This window comes from Scomber japonicus, chromosome 2 (assembly GCF_027409825.1).
Source record: "Scomber japonicus isolate fScoJap1 chromosome 2, fScoJap1.pri, whole genome shotgun sequence".
In the NCBI taxonomy this organism is placed as follows: Eukaryota; Metazoa; Chordata; class Actinopteri; order Scombriformes; family Scombridae; genus Scomber; species Scomber japonicus.
Genome location: NC_070579.1, coordinates 27529570 through 27550587, shown reverse-complemented (window position 1 = coordinate 27550587; position 21018 = coordinate 27529570). Strand labels below are relative to the sequence as shown.

Below are 21018 nucleotides of genomic sequence, written 5' to 3'. Positions count from 1 at the left end.
GTCCATATTCATGTTTATTAAGAAGTTTATCTTACAATGTTCTCAACTTGAATCACAAGTGTGTACACTGACTTAGAATTTAAGTCAGTGCATTTAACATTGTATTACTTTTTCTCTGTGTTCTAGTGATTAATATGAGGAAGCCTTTGAATGTGCTGGATCCTGGAATCAGACTGCTGGGCCTCCATTGTGTTTAAACTGTGGAGCAGCATGCAAACAAATCGGTGAACCACAGTGGCCTGTCAAACCCCCGCCCTCGTAGCCACCAGCACCACCAACCCAGCTTTGGGGGGGGGGGGATTCCAGACGCTACCACTCTGCCTGAGAACCTGCGCCAAATACGATGGATTTCAAGATACCCAGAAGAAGTCACAACATCATGACTTCCTCCAGCTCAGCTCCTCTCCTGGGCCCTCAAAGCAGCTACACCAGGCCCTACTACCTAGGCATGAAGAGAAAGCTGAGGCCTGGACGGATTATGGGCTTTGTCATCAGCCTGGTGGTGGCCTGCACAGTCTGTTCATGGAGTGCCTTGTCAATGGCCACAACAATAGCCAAGGATGTGGGATTGGATGTTGAGGGCTCAGCAGAGGCAGCAGTGCCCCAAAGAACTCTTCTGGACCACCACAACATCTCAGCCATGGCAGAGAACACAATGTTCGCCATGAGAAAAAGTGAAATAGACACGAATCATGGGGACTACCCAACGGACTACTTCAGCCTAGAAGACAGACGCCAGGGCTATGTGGTGTTCCATATGTTTGGCATGTTGTACATGTTCATAGCTTTAGCCATTGTCTGCGATGAGTTCTTTGTCCCTGCGCTCACTGTCATCACAGAGAAGCTGGAGATCTCTGATGATGTAGCAGGAGCCACCTTCATGGCAGCAGGTGGCTCAGCCCCAGAGCTATTCACCTCAGTCATAGGAGTCTTCGTCTCCCACAGTAATGTGGGTATCGGAACCATTGTGGGCTCAGCTGTCTTCAACATCCTGTTTGTGATTGGGATGTGTGCCCTGTTCTCCAAAGAGATATTGAACCTCACCTGGTGGCCTCTGTTCAGAGACGTCTCCTTCTATATCATTGGCCTGCTCATGCTCATCTATTTCTTTCTGGATAATCAAATCACGTTAAGTGAAAGTATCAGCCTGCTTATGTGTTACATTTGCTACGTGACATTCATGAAGTTCAATGCCTCTGTCGAACATGTCATCAAGAGCATGCTGGGCAGCAACCAGGTGGACGAGCTGGAGAGTGCACCAAAGGTAAGCAGTGTCCCTGATTCCTTCCATCCATCCATCCACCATCCATCCATCCACCATCCATCTATCCATCCATCCATCCATCCATCCATCCATCCATCCCCACCCTTTCGGGGTTATTATCAGTGTAGAACATTGATAGATCCCTCCATTGTTCCATTACCCATAGTCAGCCATACATTAACCTAATGTCTTCATTCACTGATTGACTTTTCAGTTTACTGGAAGGTCTGTAAGGGACTTAGAGGTTTCTAAGTCTTTTGAAATGAAGCCAAAATCTTGTAAATGTTAAAATAATCCAACAAACAATCATAATGTGAAAGATGACTTTTTCCAGCAATCATCTGTCAGTATCAAACTATTGCACATAGTAGGTAGTGTTCACATTTTGATGAGATGGATGACAACTTCCTGGAAGGAAACATGTGACTGGATTGTGTTAGTGTTTCTTGGCTGAACATCGGTTTAACTGGTCTGAGAAAAAGTATTGTTTTTTTCACACAGAACAGGATCCCAAAGAATACCGGTAATACTTACTGATCCTGAGAATAGTTATGCTCCTGTCCTATCCTGGGAATCAGAGAGGGTGTTAACTGGGGGAAGATAAGGTGTTCAATAGTGGCAAGGTGCTCAACAGACAGCACTCTGTCAGGCAGCCAGCCCATCCTGAATTCCCCTTTAGAAGGATATAAAGATTTGTCTTAACCTGCCACCTGTGCAGCTCGGACAGTGCCAGATGCATAGCCAGACCGCAACCTGTTCGTGCTGAGTAAGTCTAGGAACAGGCCTCCGTCACCAGTTTTAGAAACCCAGTCCAGACTGGAGTCCATCAAGGCTCCCAGAATAGGAGTGATGCAACAGAGCGTGTCAGTGAATTGTCCCCACTTCAGCTGTATTAAAATACTTTGTATGACATTTTATGTTAGAATAGTGTTTTGTTAGTATGTATAGTGTATTACAAGTACATACAAGTACAATTGCATGTAATTTACAAATTCTGTATTTCATGAAAGGGTACTGGTCAACTGCAACAGTTGCAAAGCATAACAATCAGTCGATCATCTTCCTCTTCAGAGCTGCTCAAATGTTATGTTATTACATTTTTATACCCCATTTCCATCTCAAAATCATTTGTGGGTAGCTTTTATAATAGTTGTTACATTGGGATATTTAGTCACTTTTGATTATTTTCTTTATATGGTGAATTATTAGGTTTTAATGATAGTCAAGAAAGTCCAGAAACCTAATCACCATGCTCCCTCTTTTAGCTCCCCTTGTCTTTGTGCTGACATTGGGAAAGTGGGCAGGGTCTCTTGACTCTGCAGCGTTGGTGTGGCCTGTTGGAGGAAGACCATGACTCCAGCTGTTTTTTGTCCTCTGTTTCAGTTCATTCACACAAAGTATACTTTTAAAGAATCAGTGGTTATTCATCCTAACATGGATTAGTCACAGATCCCATAAACTGCTCTGTGTCTGGCCACAATGTCAGGAAAGTATGAGAATGAACTGTGAGAGGATTTTGAGAATTGAAAAACAGCCTTTGGTTACATATTGAGCACTTTGCACAGTGTGACTCATGCTGCCAGGATGTTGATCTATAACAGCACACTTAGGATGCCAATCACCTCACAATTACAGCACCAATCACTTCACATCAGCCAGGAGAAGATTATGGGGAAGTATAAATTAGAGATTAGCTTGGAGTGCTCATTGTGCTGCTTAGTGTTGTGTATATAAATAACACATAGAGAACAAAGCTGTATGAATACAAAAAGAGGGAAATGAAAAAAATAATAATACAGCACATGCACACATACGCCCACACACACACACACACACACACACACACACACACACACACACAACACACAAAGACAAAGCGATTTTGTTTTTCACGTTTGTCTCTTCATCTTTTGTATTGTCTGTCTCTGTGTGCAGTTGGAGTCAGATCTGTTGCTCTCTGATGTTGTAATCTCATACGGCGCTCAGGTGAAAAATTCAATTAGGATTACTTAGAGCAGCTTGCCTGTAGCCTAGAGCAGCATCACCCATCACCAGTTCTTCAGGGGCGTATACAGTGCACTGCTGTACATGATCTGGCCTTTTGGTTTTTTGGCTTCTTTTTTGTGGAAATTACAGATTATTTAAAAAACCTTTAGGCCAATTAAGTCAATTTGTGCACTTAAAATGTATACAATAATAATAGTTGAAAACACTTATGGTAGTAATTCATGCCAGCAGATGTTTTTATGTTTTTGGCAACAGGTGAACTCATGATCTCCAGCCTCTAATATAGTCTTGGCTGTTTTAAAGGTCCACTTCTTAAATATTTACATAATTCCTAAGAAGGATGACTTGCTTTTGGGGCATTGTATCCTACATGATAAGTACTGTATATATATTTTTACAAACTACACTTTTTTGTCTTCACCTTTACCTGTCTACTTGTCATACTTGTATTTAGCATTTTATCATTTCATCATCATCCATTCACTAAGCATCAGTTACTTACATTGAGATTTCTGGATTATCTGGATTTTTCCATGTTCTTTTTTTATTCTAAACCTTTGAGCACATGTATTTGTGTGCTTATCAACCCTCTATTCTTGTTTCAGTGTTTTTTCACAGAAGCTCTATTTGTCATTTGTGCCCTTCTGGGAATCAACTTCAGGCTGCCTCACCTCAACCCAAGAACAGCTTTTCTCTTTTTGTTGTCCGGCACCTGGTGTCCTACTGGCTTGCCTGCATGTGTCTGTAGCTGCTGAATAATCCCAGAGGTTAATGCTCTCCAATCCCATTAGAGCCGCTAATTATAGCCAATGCTCTCTGGGGGAGCAGGAATCATCAGATCACAAAGAAATGACTGAGTGCTCTTTCCTCAGCCTGCAGCCATACTCATAATGTAGTGTGCGTGTGTTTTTTTAAAAACTTTGTGTGTATAGCTGAAGATGTTTCAGGAGGTACATTTCCTACCTCCTCCTATGTAGAAGAGAGAGAGAAAATCTGTTGGTTTGCTTGCTGATGACACTAAAGACGCCAATCCTCTTTGATCCCATTATCAACTGCTTACCCGCAGTGACGACAGCAAACATACAGCCCAGCACACTGTCACCCAGTCTGCTTCTCTGCAGAGCTCTAAAATAATGATAAAATGCTTCTTGAAATCATAAATATCAGGTCTCTCTCAGATGTTGGACTTGTGTATTTATTTATCCAGCAAAATGCAGCTGAACTGATCAAGCCTTTTCTTTTATGACAGCGTAAACTTGCAGCTGCTTGCTTCAGTTTTGCAGGACTGGCTTTGTAATACCAGACAATTGTGCTCTTTACAGAAATATGTTGTCCAGACATGCAGTGTGATGGCTGGAATGACCACACTGGAGAGAAATTTAACTATAACTGCTGAAATGATGGCTCCAGAGTGCTTCTGCCTACAGTGGAACTTCTTGAGTAAATCATAGTTATGATGAGCATCCCTATAGCTGAAATAAAAAAAAACAAACAAAAACCATTAGTGGGTATTTGCTTACAGATGTGGCATAGTGCAAGAGAGATAGTTTGACATCAGGATGACATGTGAAGGTTGATGCAGGGTTTCTAAAAGCGGTGATCTCTGCTGATTAATCCTGGCTTAGTCCCACAGCTCGGACAGTCAGGTGGACAGAGTGGACAGAGAGAGGACATGAGAGATACTATAAATGGAATATGTGTTTGTAAGTGATTGCTCCTCAGTGATGACAGTTGTGATCATAACTGGGATAATGGAAATGCTTGGAATAAATCTACTTGCTCTAGGTCAACACTTTAGCTGTCCACCAGTGTCTGTGACTTCTTGTCTGTACTAGGGATGAAACTACTGACCTGGAACAGCAGCTTAGTCCAAAGTTGAAATAACATTCAAGCCAGCTTACTTCTTCTGTCAATAAAGAAATGTTGTAAAATGTACGGAAAAGGCCTCAGTATTCCAAGCTTCTGCTATTAGCTTTTTTGATTAAAACAAAAAAAAAGTTTATGCTGAGAAACATGATGTGTTCCTAAATATTCCTCAATTAAATATGGATGCACTATATTTGTCAACAATTATAACTTCTTTCATCAAATCATGTTTTATATTATTACAACTGCTTTACTATAGTCATACATTGTCTGCTTATACAGTATATCAGTCTCCACCTATGGAAAACCTCAGGAGGACTTCAAGTAATACACTATATCAGCTTACAATTACATTATTATGTGTTATAAACCAATTAACTGTTATATACTACTTGTTTATATACTACTTTTTTTAATTGTTCAAGTTCACGTTTGTTTATTGTCATTCTTCACTTCACTTATATATAAACAATACATATAGAGGAATGAATCCCTGTGCCAAAGTTAAATCAAACAACAACATACACTCACACATGATTAATTCATATGTATAGTTCTTATGGCCTAACATTGATGTTATAGATGAAGATGAAGATGTAAAACAGTAATTGTCATCTTATGCTGTGACAGTTCTTTTTACAGAAAGCTAATTTAGTAGATGCAGGTTAGATACATGTTGCAAGAAAAAAGAAAAGTCCGCACACCATAGGAGCTCCCATGCAGGTATAATTTAATAAAGCATTCTTTGAGAGAATGAACGAGTTAATAACATACATGTTGCAACCTTGTGGAATGACAAAAAAGTTTAGAATCATGTACTGGTATTTGGTGTGAATGACTTGTGATTAGTCGTTAGTCATTGCTGACTTATGCAGGAAACAGGAGGAGAGGCTGAAGCGCTACTGACAAATTTCACACAATGCCAGTTTGAGTTTGCCCGGGTCCAGACCTTTGAATCCGTCTCAGCAGGTTGTGTCCAGGTTGAGTCATCAAGCAGCTCTCAGAAGCCATGTGAGCATTAACCAACATGAACTAATGCCAATCTGACCTCTGCTATCAGAGCCAGGCTGCTCAGCAATCACATGGACAATACAGACAGGTGTTCACAGCTTTGTTTTTCTTTACTTAACATCTTTAAATTCACCATGTTGTTTCAGATCACTGGTCTTTCATCTCTGAAATAGAAGAATGTGTTTTAACTCAATTTGGTGATTCTAATCAGATTCATCTTACAGTATGTAAAACTAACAGCTTGATAAAAAAACAAAAAAACAAAAAACATCACCCTAGGGATTCTTCATGCACCTGAAAGAATAACTACATTGATCCACTCAGACAAAGCTGAATTGGACACATATGTCACAAGTGTATACTGTCGGAGTGAAATTCTGCAAAAAATAAATAAATAAACGACCTCACAGCCTTGCTTCACATGCCATGACAGCAGCAGGTGTCTTTTCAGATGTAAGTTAAAGGGATTATCTGCTCAAACTCTGATGCCTCAATCATGAGAACGTCAACAACAAAACCCTCCACCTCTCTGTTGGTGTTTGTGATTATGACACTCTTGGAAAACAAAGACTTAACTGAACTTGAATTAGCACTTTTATCATTTAGCAGTTACTCACTTGAAGCTAATTACATTTACATGTATCTGTAATCGCTCGTTGTTTCCATATAGCCTTTAAAAGCAAGCTGTGACATTATGTTGTATTGGGTTGTGCTTTAAATCAGTGTGTCACTTCTTTGCTTAACTCTTTCTCTCTTTCCTGGAGCAAATGTATCCTTACACTCAGGAAACAAGAGTCCTGTTCATATAACACAAGCGTTAAATATAACCATAGTTAATATAACCACCAATAGTTCAATGATTAAGTGGGCTCCTCAACAACAGTTTCTTAATGCAAAATATGACAATTTGTGCGAACCACCTCAATTAATGCAAAAAAAAATAGTTCTTGTAGGTCTTGTGGTCTTTGCCAACAGGAATGACTTTACATTTAGATGATACACTATATACCCCCAAACAGCTTTGTTCCCAAGTCTCCAAATCCCCAAACCCCGTACCAGACCTTCCCTACTGGTAACATTGCCATTTTTACAAACCAACACTGCAGTCTCTGTCTTTCCCAGCCAGCGGACTGTGAGTGTGTCTGTGTGTGTTTCTACATGTGGTGACACCACTGTGCCGTATATGTCCTCTGAAGAAATGGTTGGGGTCAAGATTAGTTCGAGTCCTCCTCTATGTGTTAGGTCTTTGTCTTCATGGTTCATGTTGTGTCAGGACCTAAAACCTCTGGCACTCGTTCACTCTCTCACACAGTAAAGAGGAGGAGGAGGAGAGAAGGAGGGGACAGTGATGTCACACACACACTGGCAGGGGGACGTGAACGAGTTTTTTTCTCTTGTGCAAAAACGACAAAAATGATAACAAAAGTCAACTGAAAAGAAAAAAACACTTTTAAAAAAGCACTCTCCTTCTCTGCTCCTCCTAATTAGAAGTTCTATCATCTATGATCCAGCATAATCTACATGTTTACCATATTGTCCATGCTATCAATTGCTTGGATGCTTAATATTCGGTTTTAGTTAGTTTTCATATATTTATGTTCAGTGACTTTACTGAAGATCTTGTGAGGACTGACGGGGTTGAAGATCTTACAGTCACTTTAGTACAATTTCAGTTTGAATTTTTACTGAGTTTGTAAGAAAAAGTGTAATTTACTGGCATAGTGTGAACAAATACTGAAGATTAAGGACAAAAATGTACTGCAGGCAGGCCTAATTTAGGGGATTGTGTCTAGCACACATGATATACATGTGTTGTTTTTTATGTATAACGTCTACTCTATATATATGTGTTTTTGTCTCTGTGTTTTTCCCAAAAGGTAAATGCTCCCGGAGATGATGAGAACAAGCTGACAGTGAGTTTACTTTTGCCTTTGAATGTTTTTTTTGATAGAAGAACGGTTGTACCGAAAGTGAAAGGTTTTAAATCTGAAGCCAGAATGTAATATAATCTCTGACCGCAGTTAACAGATGATTATTTGAATTTAAACACCTGCTTATCAGGGTTTTATTTTCTCAATCCATGTCATGTAGCAACGGGTTGGGAATTACTTAACTAATATAAGGTTTTATGCTTGAATATTTGCATCCGTGTAAGCATTTTGCTAATTTTGTTTGTATTTTTACAGGCCAAACCTAGGCTGCAGAGGGAAGGCAGCTGTGCTTCTCTACACAACTCACTGATGAGAAACAGCATCTTCCAGCTGATGATACACACTCTCGACCCCCTGAGTGATGAAGGTCCGAGTCAGTACAACTTGCATGAAACACACACAAACATTCAACAAGATATGATTTAGAAAGTATGTTCATATTTTGTGGAAAAAAAGTTAGGTAGAATTTGCTAGCATGAATTTGCAATCCTTTCCTTCCTCCCCCAAGAATTAGACTATGTCATCATGAAAAATGCCTTGTCTAAAGGTGAATTAATGGTTAGTGGTTTCGGAAAGTTAAACAGCTTTGGTGAAAACAATGTAGGTTCAGAAAATGTAAATAGCTGTTATGTATAGGGCCATAAAAATGTTTTTGTGATGGAAAAGTTTTTGGTCAAGTTGGATTATTACAGATAAGAGTAAATGTGTTCATACAACCACTGCTTACTGTTACTCCCTTACCTCCTTTCCCATGTTGCACAGACAACACGCAAATTAATCAAAAATTACAAATGTAAGGAGGCTGTTCTGGTTCGGCTCAGCTCTGTTCCCTATGTTTCAGGCCGTTTCAAAGAGAAAGCGTCAATCCTTCACAAAATGGCCAAGCAGAAGTGTAAAGAAGACGCTGCCAATGGCGTAGGTGAGTAACGATGATGTCATGCTGTAGGAGAGGAGTTCATTTAGAGAGGAGCTCTGAACATTAACATACATTTTGTTTCTCAACATAGGAGGGCTCTCCCAGGCTCAACCCTCGAGAAATTGTAATTGAAAGTTTCCACATCTTCCTTAATGTCATTAGATCAACATTTGTATTTCAAATTTATTTTGTTGTGGAAGAGTTGCTCAAACCCTAAAGTTGTTTTATTTATTCTTTTTCCTTCCTGAAGCTGATAAAAACATTCCCAACAGTTCAAATGTTGCAGTGGAAGTCACGCCACCCATGAACGGTGTCGCAGGAGGAGAGGAGGTATGATTTTTTTATCCTTTAGTACATGTAAAATTACATTAAAAGCTCCTTTATACCCTACTTGTTCCATAGGTAATTGATTAAATTGTACAAATTTTCATTGTAATTGTACAATGACAATACAGACAAAAAAATTAATACATTTCTTTGAACAAAAAGACTGCGAAAAATATAACAACACCCGATCATTCTGCTATAAAAACAACAGATTTTGTAGGTTTAACTCAGTGGTGCTTAGTGTTATTATTGTGGAAAACATCTAAACATTGATATGTTTTATGTGTAATATATGAAGTATTTGAACTCTTCCTCAGGATGGTGATGAGGAGGAAGATGAAGACCAACCTCTGAGCCTGGCCTGGCCCGACACCCTCAGGAAACAGATCACCTACCTCCTCATCCTGCCTATTGTTCTTCCACTCTGGTTAACACTGCCTGACGTCAGGAGAGAGGTGACAACACACATGCACACGCACACACACACACACACACACACACACACACACACACACACACACACACACACACACACACACACACACACACAGACAGTGATAATTTGTATTACTTTACAGCATTGTGTTGTTACATATCACAGCACTGACATTCAAGGCCTGATCAGATTCCAAATTGTGCTTTTACATCTAAATATAAGATATAGCCTACCACACATCACAAACATCAGGCTGTGACACAAAATATTGCATTGTATCCCACAAGAGACATATACAAGGTATATCAGCTTCTTGTCTGTGCCTAGACTAGAGATTGATTGATTCATAGATAGAGTGATTGATTAGCTAAATATTGTTTAATTGTTTTTTGTTTTTAAGACCTCAGAAAAGTTCTTCCCGATCACTTTCCTTGGCGCTATCAGTTGGATTGCATTCTTCTCCTACCTGATGGTGTGGTGGGCTCACCAGGTACTGGACACACACACACACACACACACACACACACACACACACACACACACACACACACACACACACAAACACACACACACAAACACACAAACACACAAACACACATACTGTCGAAGGTGTTCATGAACTTTACATTTACATTTACTTTAATTTCTCCAGCTATATGTCTCACAGACTTTTTTCTGTTATATCTATTTCTGAGGCCTTTCTTATCAGAGGCGAGCAGTCAGGGTAGTGAATGTGTGACTACAGAAGCTAATCCCAACTAATCTGCCTTGATCCACAACCAGAATAACCTGTAACACTCTAATTTAATGGTGCAAATACAAAGGCAGTCCTGAGGAGTGAGGTCATGTGTTCAAGGTTACTGAGGAAGCTCACCTGCTTTTTAAGTTTGTATACGCAGTGCAACAAATCAGGTGCAGTAGAAATATACATTGGAGTGTGTGGTGATTAATTGTTATTATATGTTATATTCTCAGCTGTAGAGAACACACTCACCTCCAGGTGGTTCAGAGTGATAATGTGTGAACATACAGCATTGCAGAATTGACTCCCAAGGCACAAATTGATTTTTAAGTTGAATTTCTGTAAGTGAAATGTCACATTTAAAATGATGTTGTGAAGACACCTATATACTTAAATCCTATTTTGTCAAAGCAAATCCAAAACAAAACCTTTGGAAGTAAAACTGGCACTGAACCAATGAGGCTGCACTGTGAAGATTATTTTGGCTAATGAAGTATCTCAGTGTGCATCATCAAGCAATACATTCTTCCCTTCAGGTTGGAGAAACTTTCTGGATCACAGAGGAGATCATGGGTCTGACTATATTAGCAGCCGGAACTTCAATCCCTGACCTGATCACCAGTGTGATTGTAGCACGAAAAGGCCTCGGTGACATGGCCGTGTCCAGCTCGGTGGGCTCTAACATCTTTGATATCACTGTGGGGTGAGTCCAGCAAACAACGATGAAACACGTAGTTTAAACAGTTTAATATCCATTTATTAAAAAGAATATCATTGACATTCCAGTTCCAGAGATAACCAAACTAACCAGCTCCATGTTGTGCTTTCTCCTCCCTCCAGCCTGCCATTCCCGTGGCTCATCTACAACATCATCAATGACTTTAAGCCAGTACAGGTGAGCAGCAATGGCTTGTTCTGCGCCATCGTTCTCCTCTTCCTCATGCTCCTCTTCGTCATCATCTCCATCGCGGCTTGCCATTGGAGAATGAGCAAGCTGCTAGGCTTCTTCATGTTTCTGCTCTACTTCTTCTTCCTCATTGTCAGTGTCATGCTGGAGGACAAAGTCATTACCTGCCCTGTCAGCATCTGAGAGGGAGAAACACATACATACTGACCGAAAAAATAAGCATTAAGCATAAATGTGCTCATGCATACCATGATTTACTATAGGAGAGCAAAAACATGTTCACACAGACACAAACTGTCTTGTATCTACGCCATGCACACATACAGTAGAAGACTGCACACACAAAAGTACCCACACACTCAGTATCAAGTAAAAGAAAACATGCACGCTTGCACACACACACACACACACACACACGCACACACACACACACACACACGCACACACACACACACAAACATACACTCATACATACAGACACACACACCATCACACTCACACACAGGTTGTGGATGCCAGTTAGGCAGGGGCTCTGACTAAAAATCAACACTGCAAACCCAGACCTGTGGATCAGAACCTTCCAGCAGTGACAGGCAGGCCTTCAGTCTGCTGCATCCACCCAACAGGAGGGACTACTCCCCTCTCTCTCTCTCTCTCCCTACTATGTGACTGCATTCAGTATCTGCTACTGGTTGAAACCTACTGAAAGCAACTCATGGACAAGTTAACAAGTTACATGAACACCATCTTGGAAGGAAATTGCAATTAAAGATCTTCAAAGATTGTTGCTTTTTCAACCAAGGGACTGTGTGGCAGTGTAAGACGTACCTCTTCAGTTCATGCAAGCAGCCTAGTTAAGCATACAAACTGAATAAGGGGGCTCAAAGAGACTTGATTTTTTGTTTCAAAGTGCAGCGAAGCTCTGGGGTGATCCTGTCTTGTCACTGGGAACATGGCCAGAGAAATGGATAACTGAGAGATAGCTGCTTAATAGACCTTTAGATTTTAACTGTGTCCATTCCACCACCTGAATGGTTTTACAGTGTCATTATAAGAGAAATATTCATATTCATTCATTTGAGGTCATTTTTGGCAGAAATTGTTAATTTGCATTATTACTCATTCATGAATATCTACAGTATAGTACAATAAATGAGCTAGTAAGCTAGTAAGTGTACAAAGATTAAATTGGCTGAGGTATCATCATGCCCAATATTTCTTCTTATACCAGTGTATCCCAGTGATTTCAGGTTTTTCATATTACAAGCTTATGAGCGTGACTTTTCGTGTTCTGTATGCCTTTACATGCACCGCATTGGAGAGACTTCCCCATCCTGAATGATGATGGACGATCATTGTGCATGGCATGAATGGGTCAGCGTCACATTTGCAACCCAGTTGATGACGAGCATGTGAGGGCATGCAGTCTGGGCTAAAGATTAGTGTTCTCTGTTGTATTTCAATCGTTAAACTCAAAAGTGTTTTTTTTCTGAATAACGTATTTATTAAAAGAAATTGTTCAGAATCAACAGATATCAGCAGATTTCTTCTGTAATGTCTTGATGTAAAACAATCCATGTACTGTATAACATATATACATATGTATCTCTATATATGGAAGCACATGATAGCAGTATTTTTGTCTTGGCATTTCCTCCTCATACTCCACTGCTGTAGGGCTTTTGTATTATGTCAAATCAAACAGGCTTAAAATGCGGTCACATTAGCTTCACATGCTTTCCTATGTGTTTGTTTTGTTTTTATTGTGAGACACTAAGAGGGATTTATAGACTTCAAACTCCTGTAGACCCATACTTCATGCAAAGACAAAAACACTGAATGTTTAAATTTATTGAATTTTATGACACATTTTGATGTTCTCTAATACCTCTTTCTATTAGATTTACACTTCTGAGCCATTAGTCAGGTAGTGAAGTAATGTTGAGCAAAAATGCATGAAATTTCAGTCCACATAGTCCTGCTGTAGCTTTGATTCTCATTATGTATGTTTCCATTCAAATGTTGGCCAACTTCAAACACGTGTATGTTTCCAGCAACTGATTGAATGCATCATATGTGAATATGAATGCAAATATATATATATTGACCCATTTAAGGATCTGTCCATCCCAGCAAATATCCTCTTTTCCATCTTGTGTATATCATTTGAACCACCTGTTGCACAATGAACTACCTGACTGGTGGCATACATGCTACAAGAGAACAGAGAGCAGCATAATCATTTAGAAACAAGAGGATCAATCAAAAAATGACCCGCTAATGATTGAGATTTCAACATATGTTGTCAAACTGATTTTCACGTTTTTAATTAAATAATGATTAATTAATTGATTATTCATTTCCCTCATGTTGCCTACTTCTGTCAAATATACAAAGTTGTTATAAATGTAGATAATTTATTATCACCGTAATGTTCAACATTACTAAGAGAAGCACCATCAGAGATGCTCAATAAAGGCTCTGTAGACATTTAAATAACATCCGCCACTGTTCTTTTTCTTACTGTTGTCCAGAAGGTAAACATTATAAAAAGCGTAAGTTGTTACAGTTACAGTGCAACGTTGTAACAACAGAAAATAAATAAATGTGAAAGACGGTGAACTGCTTTTTTTTTTTTTTTTTTGAATTTTTATATTCAGTATTTGTTTCCCAAAAATAAGCGCCCAGTTTTATTCAGGAATTTGTGTTTCTTTTTTCTTTTGTTTTAACATAGATGTTTTTCCTTTTTTAGGTAAATTGATCCGATTTTCCTATTTACATTACCACCTATTTTTTAAATTGGTATTGTTTCTAAAGTGGACCCCCCCCCCCCACCCCCCAACCCGCCTGAATTAAGATATTAAAGGAGTTCAATTCTCCACAAAGTTAAATGACCAAACTTGCAATATCAAAATGTGTGTTTTAAAGTGTGTTTATGTATAAAACATTTGTAAGACTGTATTTATAAGCTCATGTATGTAATCCTAGTCAACATAGTCTATACACAGCACAACTTCCATTCTCAGACATCACCTTCAATTTTAGCTAATCTGAAACAAGAGATGATCAGCTATTGTTTTAGATGTTATTCCAATTGCTTTAATAAGTCAGCTGAGCATGGAAATGTGTGTTTGAATGAGTGCATTTAGAAACAACTGTAAGAATTCATCTTTGACCAGTTTGGAAGCCATGACAAGATGGTAAGATGTTTTTGTATTTCCCTTATACATTATGCAAGTATGGAATCATATTCATTTACTACTTGAATCCTGTATTATACTGTAAAAATATATATCATTTAATTCTGTATAAACTGTCATATGATCAAATAAATGATAACTTTCAAATTTTCACTCTTGGTGTTTGGAGCTGCTTTTGAATGTTTAACAAAACACTTATAAAAGTCAGTTCACTCTCAAGCTCCCTCACGGCACCAATCAGATTTGCAGTGTAATTTATTGGATGACACCAGCCTCATGACAACAGCAGCATGTGTGGCTTGCTGCCATGATCGGTATGAGGCAACAGAGATTAACTGACACCAGAGGACAACCAATGAAGGACATACTCACCCGTCTGCTTTCTATCTGCATATCTGTTCACTGCTGCTGACTCATTCTCTCCACCAACCAATGAGCTGGAGGCAAACTCATAAACACACCTGTCTGTGGGGACTTCAGTGGTGCAGTCATTAATTTCCAAGTACACATTTTAAATTAATCAAATCACCAAAACCAGCTGACACGGAGTGATAAAATCTTGCAGAACCTGAGATCTTTATTTACATTAATCATATTTATTTTAAGGTGTTGAAGGTGCATTTAGGATTAATTAACTGTTGATTATGTTTGCGTGGTTTCTGAGGTCAAATGAATATTTTGACTACCACCTGCACAGCTGTTCCCAGTATACTAATCAGCTCCTCAATATACAGGGTGTCCACAAAGTCTCTTTACAATTAAAAAAATTCATTACAAAAGCAATTGATGAGATATGTTAATCAGATTTGTTCTATGTACTCAGTGGTTATCAAAGTTTTTAATCACCTTGCATTTGTGTATCGTGTTTCGAACAAAGAAACGGGACATCAACGACCTGAAGCAACACATCACTGATGCCATTGCCACCATTGATGAAGCTATGCTACAGTGAACATGGCAAGAAATCGAGTACTGTCTTGATGTGCTTTTTGCAACTAATGGTGCCCATATATAAGTGTATTAAATGATTACATTTCCACAGATTTGTCTATTCATTTGCTTTTGTAATACATTTGTTAAATTGTAAAGAGACTTTATGGACACTCTGTACATTTCTGATCACTTTCTCTCAGTTTCAGCCTCTCTGCTTGCCTTCCCTCCCCCTTAGCTTTTCTATTGTTACTGTTCAACTGTTGATGAACCGTGCTTTTAAAGTACTGACATGGTAAACTCTGATTTAATTTATCCTGTATACCTATGAGCTGTGTGTTAAAGTAAAAATTGAGCCTTTTGAAACGTTGGAGCAAAGATTTTAATAAAGTTTTGATAGAAAAGTCAATGTAAAGCCCATAAATGCAGGTATGGGAGACCTATGTAGCCTACATTTATTTTTCATAATATCAGATTTAAGGACCCTGTTCATTTAATCATGGACGATTGTAGACGAGATCAAGGAGATTTTTTTTTATAAAACCGACAGATGGCGGTATTTCACCTAAAGCTTCACAGTCAATGAAGTAGAAGAAGAAGAAGAAGAAACCGGAAGCACCCGGCTGACAGGTTGGATAACAGTGCTCAGCTGCACATTGTACGAACAATAACATGACACATCTGTGGTGACGGTTCATTGGTTTCTGTGAGGTGGTCGCTGTTTTATGGAGCAGCATGGAGCCGTCAGAGTTAGAGGGAGTGGATGCTGCCGGTCCCGGTCCAGAACAGAGTCCCAAACCCGAGCTTTCTGCAGCGATGCGGGCTAAAATCGAGAGGAACCGGCAGCGGGCGTTGATGCTCCGACAAGCCCGACTGGCGAGCCGCTCTTTGTCAGCCGTGGAAGGCGCGACCGCGGCTAAAGTCTCCAAGACCATTGACTCTGGGGCCGGGTTTTTCATCGAGGAGGAGGAGGATGAAGAAGAAGAGCAGAGGGCGAAGAAAGTGGTGCATCAGCCAGGTTAGTGTGTTTGTGGCTGAGTGTCTTTGTCTTTCTATCGTTGAGAAAACAAATTTCAATTGAAAATCAGCGTTATGAGGACATTTCTGTGTTGAGAGGACATTTCTGTGTTGTGAGGATATTTAATTGTGATGGTTAGGGTACGGGTCCAGTCCAGGAAATGCATTATGTCAGTGAGTGACCTCACAAGGATATGAAGCCAAACATGTGTGTTTCGTAACCCGTATGTGTGCATGCATCCTTATTTACATGTGTGTGTTTCATTTGCAGCTCCAGTGATCGAGCCAGACTACCTCCTCTGTGATGAGTGTGAAAAACCCTTCATGGACTCCTACCTCAGCAACAGCTTTGATCTGCATGTGTGTGACAACTGCAGGTAGGTCGTTTTTGCAGAAGAAAAAAAAATCAAAAAGTCAGAAAAGTGTGTCAAATCTCTGATTTTACATTGTAATTCTTTTTTTGTTGTATCTTTGGTAATCGAAACGTAGTTGTCAGTCTTGTATCATGTTATTATGTAGGGGTCTGCCCAGAATCCATTTGTTAAATGGTATTTATCAGTTTAAGAGAAAATCTTTACCAACCCACAGTGTTACATACTGCTTGCTGATATTGCATGATGTGTATGAGGTCCTAGTATGAAGAAGGTTGTGTCTTCTCTTGATATGGTTAGCCAAATAATACTCAGTTTTCATCACAGATGAATGAATGTCATTTTCTCATCCTGTCAATTATGTTTGTATTTCACCAACTTTTATTTTTATTTTTCGTTCTTTTTCTGTTATCATGCCTCTCTTCTTCTGATTTTTCCAGTATTTTGTCATCAAATGATGATGAATTGAACAGATGCATAAACAGTATAAACATCTTTCCCCTTCAGAGACAACCAGGAGAAGCACAAGCTGATCTCCCGAACCGAAGCCAAACAGCACTACCTGCTGAAGGACTGTGACCTGGACAAGAGAGAGCCTCCGCTCAGGTTTATACTGAAGAAAAACCCTCACAACTCACACTGGGGGGACATGAAGCTCTACCTCAAACTACAGGTACTGACTGCAAGACACAGACTGTGAAGAACAGTGTAGTAGAGTAGCTCTGAATGAGAGCTTCTCTACTACCCGTCAGATTGACCAGAGCACGCACAAGCACACAGCAGGCTCTCATGCACACTCTGAATGACAGGCAGAGAGGGCTATTAAAGAGGCAGACAGGTCTCATAAAAACATATTTTTGACATTCCACTAGCCCAAAAATTGATTTTTGACGGTCCATTGGTTGACCATCGGGATATGTCCCAGTATGCCTCATGCCCAGTATGCCACTGCCCCTCGTCTTGGCCCTTGAATGCTCTAATCAGTCCATCTATGTTGTGTCTGTGTATTTGTGTTGACTCAAGGTGGAGAAGAGGTGTATGGAGGTGTGGGGGTCAGAGGAGGCTCTGGAGGAGGCCAAAGAGACGAGAGAAGAGAACAGAGAGGTCCAGAAACAAAAGCGCTTCAACAAGAAAGTCAAAGGTTACTTTCCAATCAATTTCCTTTTGTCATAAAGTCATCACACTGTATCACTCGATCTTCTGTGTGCTAAGAAAAGTTAGTATGGAGCCTGGACCTGTTTCATTTTGGGATGTGTGCTTCTGTGTGTCAGAGCTACGCAGGGCGGTGAGGAGCAGTATGTGGACCAAAGACACCAGCGCTCACCAACATCAGTACGGACCAGAGGAGGTGGTGGATCCAGATGAGGACCTCTACAAGAAAACCTGCACCACCTGTGGACATGAACTCTCCTACGAGAAGATGTAGACACACATACACACACACACACACTTTTTTACTGTTGCAGACTTCACTTGTAGAATATATTTGGTGCTACTACTACTTCTTTACACCTTTCACAAGCCATCTCTCCTCCCAGGAGTACTCTTTTTCTTGTCTTTATTTTTTGGTATTTATTAGTTATTGAAATAAAACACATTCACTGTGAAGATTTCTATCTTCGTTTTCTTTATTTCACGCTGTTAGGAAACATCCAGGAATTTCTCCATCCAGAAAGTTCTCCTCTGCATGACTTCTTGAGGTCAGTAGTAATTTCTGTTTGAAACAGAAGACTGTATATTTTTAGCAATAACTCTAAAAACTTTCACAATGGACAAATTAAGGAAGGCACGATACTGAAACTTGAAAATTCTGTCTTGTGTGAAATAGTTTTCCCTGCATGCTGAGCAAACCTCGGGAGATTCATAGCATAATTTTATATCTCACACAGCTGGACATGGATATTAAATGCTTCAATATTGAGTCCCATTGATCCATAGTGGGGGGTGACCAATGTGATGTTTGTATGTTTATAGTGATAATTATATCAGAGGCAGTATTTTAGTGCATCTAAGGTCGGTAGATGTGAGAGGCACTAGCACGCCATTCCTCTCCTGTCTTGCCTCTCTCATCTTCCACTAAGCTCAATTTCCTCACTATAAATTCTTCTGACCTATGATCAAGGATATTTTGCCAGATGTCATTTCATTCTTCATTCCAGGTCATTATATTTGGAAAGGAGTTAGTAAACAAAGTTTAAGAGGTGTCAGTTATAGAGGATACCAGACAAGCTACATAATCAATTGTTTTGTACTTGAAGTATAAGAATTCAACTAAAATGTACCATTGCATAGATGTCTTAGTTTGGTCTGAAGTTGGTGGGAAATGGTTCATACATGCGATACCATCAGCTGAAAGAAAAAACTGTCAAAATCCAGATATTCACTATTATATACATACTGATGATAATAAACTTGGTAATTTTGTATGACTGAGATTAATAATGTTAACATATTTTTGTAATATGAATTTGTATTTTGTGTAAGTGATAAAAAGGTCTGTTATTTAGCTGTGGGTGTAGATATTTGTGAAACTATATAAATATTTTAGAGCACAAAAGGGCAAAGGTGGATTACACATTATCATTTTACTGCATGTTACTGAACTGAAATAGAAAATAGTTTCTTTAGAGGATCTAAAGCTAGAAATGAGCTGTTTTATCACTTGTGGGAAGACCCATAGTGCTTTTTTTAAAACACAAATTTATTGTAAATCCAATCTTCATTTATTGTAAAAAAAATCTTCTCAACCAGGTTATGCCTTTGTTTTGTACACGCTGCAGATTTAATTATAAATCAATGAATACATTTTAACACAAAGCTATGTCTGTCTTATTTATCTTATCTGTAGAGTGGATCTGTCATGTTAAATGTGTTATGGATTTTGCTCCTGGGGAACCCACTATTTCTTTATAACTTTAGATATGAATGACTATATAAGCCAGTATCAAAGATGAACTTTGGGGGGAAAAATGTTAATTTATAGTTGACTGCAGAAATAAGACATTAGATACATAATATTTCTGTATATGAGCACCACACACCAAAGACAAAATAGACAGTGAACTAATCCAAACTGATGGCAAAAAAAAGTGTGTGAACATGTAGAAGACCATTGATTAGACAGCTGATTGAGAAAGTTTCCAGCACATATGCCCTCCCCTCCAGTCTCAGTTCACACAAGCATGACACTAGATGCACAAACTCTCAAAACTGCTTGAGTAAACTGTTTTATATCTACAGTAATTCTTTATGCAGAAAAAAAGTCAAGTCAGACTTGTAAAAGGTGAGCAGCTAGTAACTGTGTTTTGACTAGATCTGGTCTTGTGCTGTGAGATAGTAAAGCTGTAGAAACTCAATCTCAAGTAGAGCTGATACACTAAAGGAACCTTGTGATAAGACTGTTTCATCAATGTTATTGCTAAGGTTAAGACTGAACTTCCACTTAATGTTCATGTCAACATGGTAAAAGTCTTTCAAGTTCTTAGAAAAAATTAAATTTGAACTAAATGGCAACTGAGCAGCCTTTACTGTTGGCAATTGTGATGTAATCTGAAGCTGAAATGGACCTTATGGTGAGATTATATTTTGTGAGGAATGAACTCAAACTTGAATTTCAATTAAATAAACTCCAGCAGTCTCCAGCTTGTAAATATCAGTGTAAATCATTCTTTCAATATTGAACATCTCATATGGAGGAATCAGTACTTCATCCTCCTCCGAGTCTAACTCGGAATAGAACTTCCATGGATTTCCCCATTTTCAGGCAGCCCGCAAGACAATTCTTTCTGCTGACAACTCTAAAAAAGGTGGAAGTCTAACATGACTGAAAATTGAAGTTAAAGGGTTGTTTCACCTCACTCTTCTCACTTCAAGTGGTGTCCACCCATGTAGATAGTTTTGGTTGGTTGTTGGAAAAAATGTTACATTAAATAGTCCTAGTTTTATTTTGGTCATTTTCAATTTATGCAACTCAAATACATGCATGTCTCACTATAATAAAAAATATACAGCATTTATTGTAATTGTGCAGAGCCCTTAAAGAGGCACGGTATCAGTCACAAGACTAACAGATTGACTAATTTACCTGCTGAAT

At 39.1% G+C, this 21018-nt stretch overlaps 2 protein-coding genes across 2 annotated transcripts; both read left to right on the top strand.

The window, feature by feature from the left end:
- Nucleotides 1-343: 343 nt before the first annotated feature.
- slc24a2 (solute carrier family 24 member 2) lies at nucleotides 344-11590 on the top strand. Its single transcript, XM_053332410.1, has 10 exons — nucleotides 344-1264; nucleotides 8026-8061; nucleotides 8335-8446; nucleotides 8921-8998; nucleotides 9087-9119; nucleotides 9246-9325; nucleotides 9640-9777; nucleotides 10159-10248; nucleotides 11037-11203; nucleotides 11341-11590. The coding sequence occupies exons 1-10, from the start codon at nucleotides 344-346 to the stop codon at nucleotides 11588-11590; spliced, it is 1905 nt and encodes a 634-aa protein (XP_053188385.1).
- Nucleotides 11591-16162: 4572 nt separating this feature from the next.
- Nucleotides 16163-18614, top strand: xpa (xeroderma pigmentosum, complementation group A). The gene is made up of 5 exons (XM_053329394.1): nucleotides 16163-16555; nucleotides 16826-16931; nucleotides 17433-17598; nucleotides 17949-18066; nucleotides 18197-18614. The coding sequence occupies exons 1-5, from the start codon at nucleotides 16273-16275 to the stop codon at nucleotides 18349-18351; spliced, it is 828 nt and encodes a 275-aa protein (XP_053185369.1). The 5' UTR covers nucleotides 16163-16272; the 3' UTR covers nucleotides 18352-18614.
- The last annotated feature ends 2404 nt before the right edge of the window (nucleotides 18615-21018 follow it).

Excerpts from the sequence above, each read along its gene's own strand:
- xpa (XM_053329394.1), top strand. The coding sequence starts at position 16,273 with ATGGAGCCGTCAGAGTTAGAGGGAGTGGATGCTGCCGGTCCCGGTCCA. Across the intron at positions 16,932-17,432 it reads CATGTGTGTGACAACTGCAG|AGACAACCAGGAGAAGCACA; the intron begins GTAGGTCGTTTT and ends TTTCCCCTTCAG. Across the intron at positions 17,599-17,948 it reads AGCTCTACCTCAAACTACAG|GTGGAGAAGAGGTGTATGGA; the intron begins GTACTGACTGCA and ends TGTTGACTCAAG.
- slc24a2 (XM_053332410.1), top strand. The coding sequence starts at position 344 with ATGGATTTCAAGATACCCAGAAGAAGTCACAACATCATGACTTCCTCC. Across the intron at positions 8,447-8,920 it reads CGACCCCCTGAGTGATGAAG|GCCGTTTCAAAGAGAAAGCG; the intron begins GTCCGAGTCAGT and ends CCTATGTTTCAG. Across the intron at positions 9,120-9,245 it reads GGCTCAACCCTCGAGAAATT|CTGATAAAAACATTCCCAAC; the intron begins GTAATTGAAAGT and ends TCCTTCCTGAAG.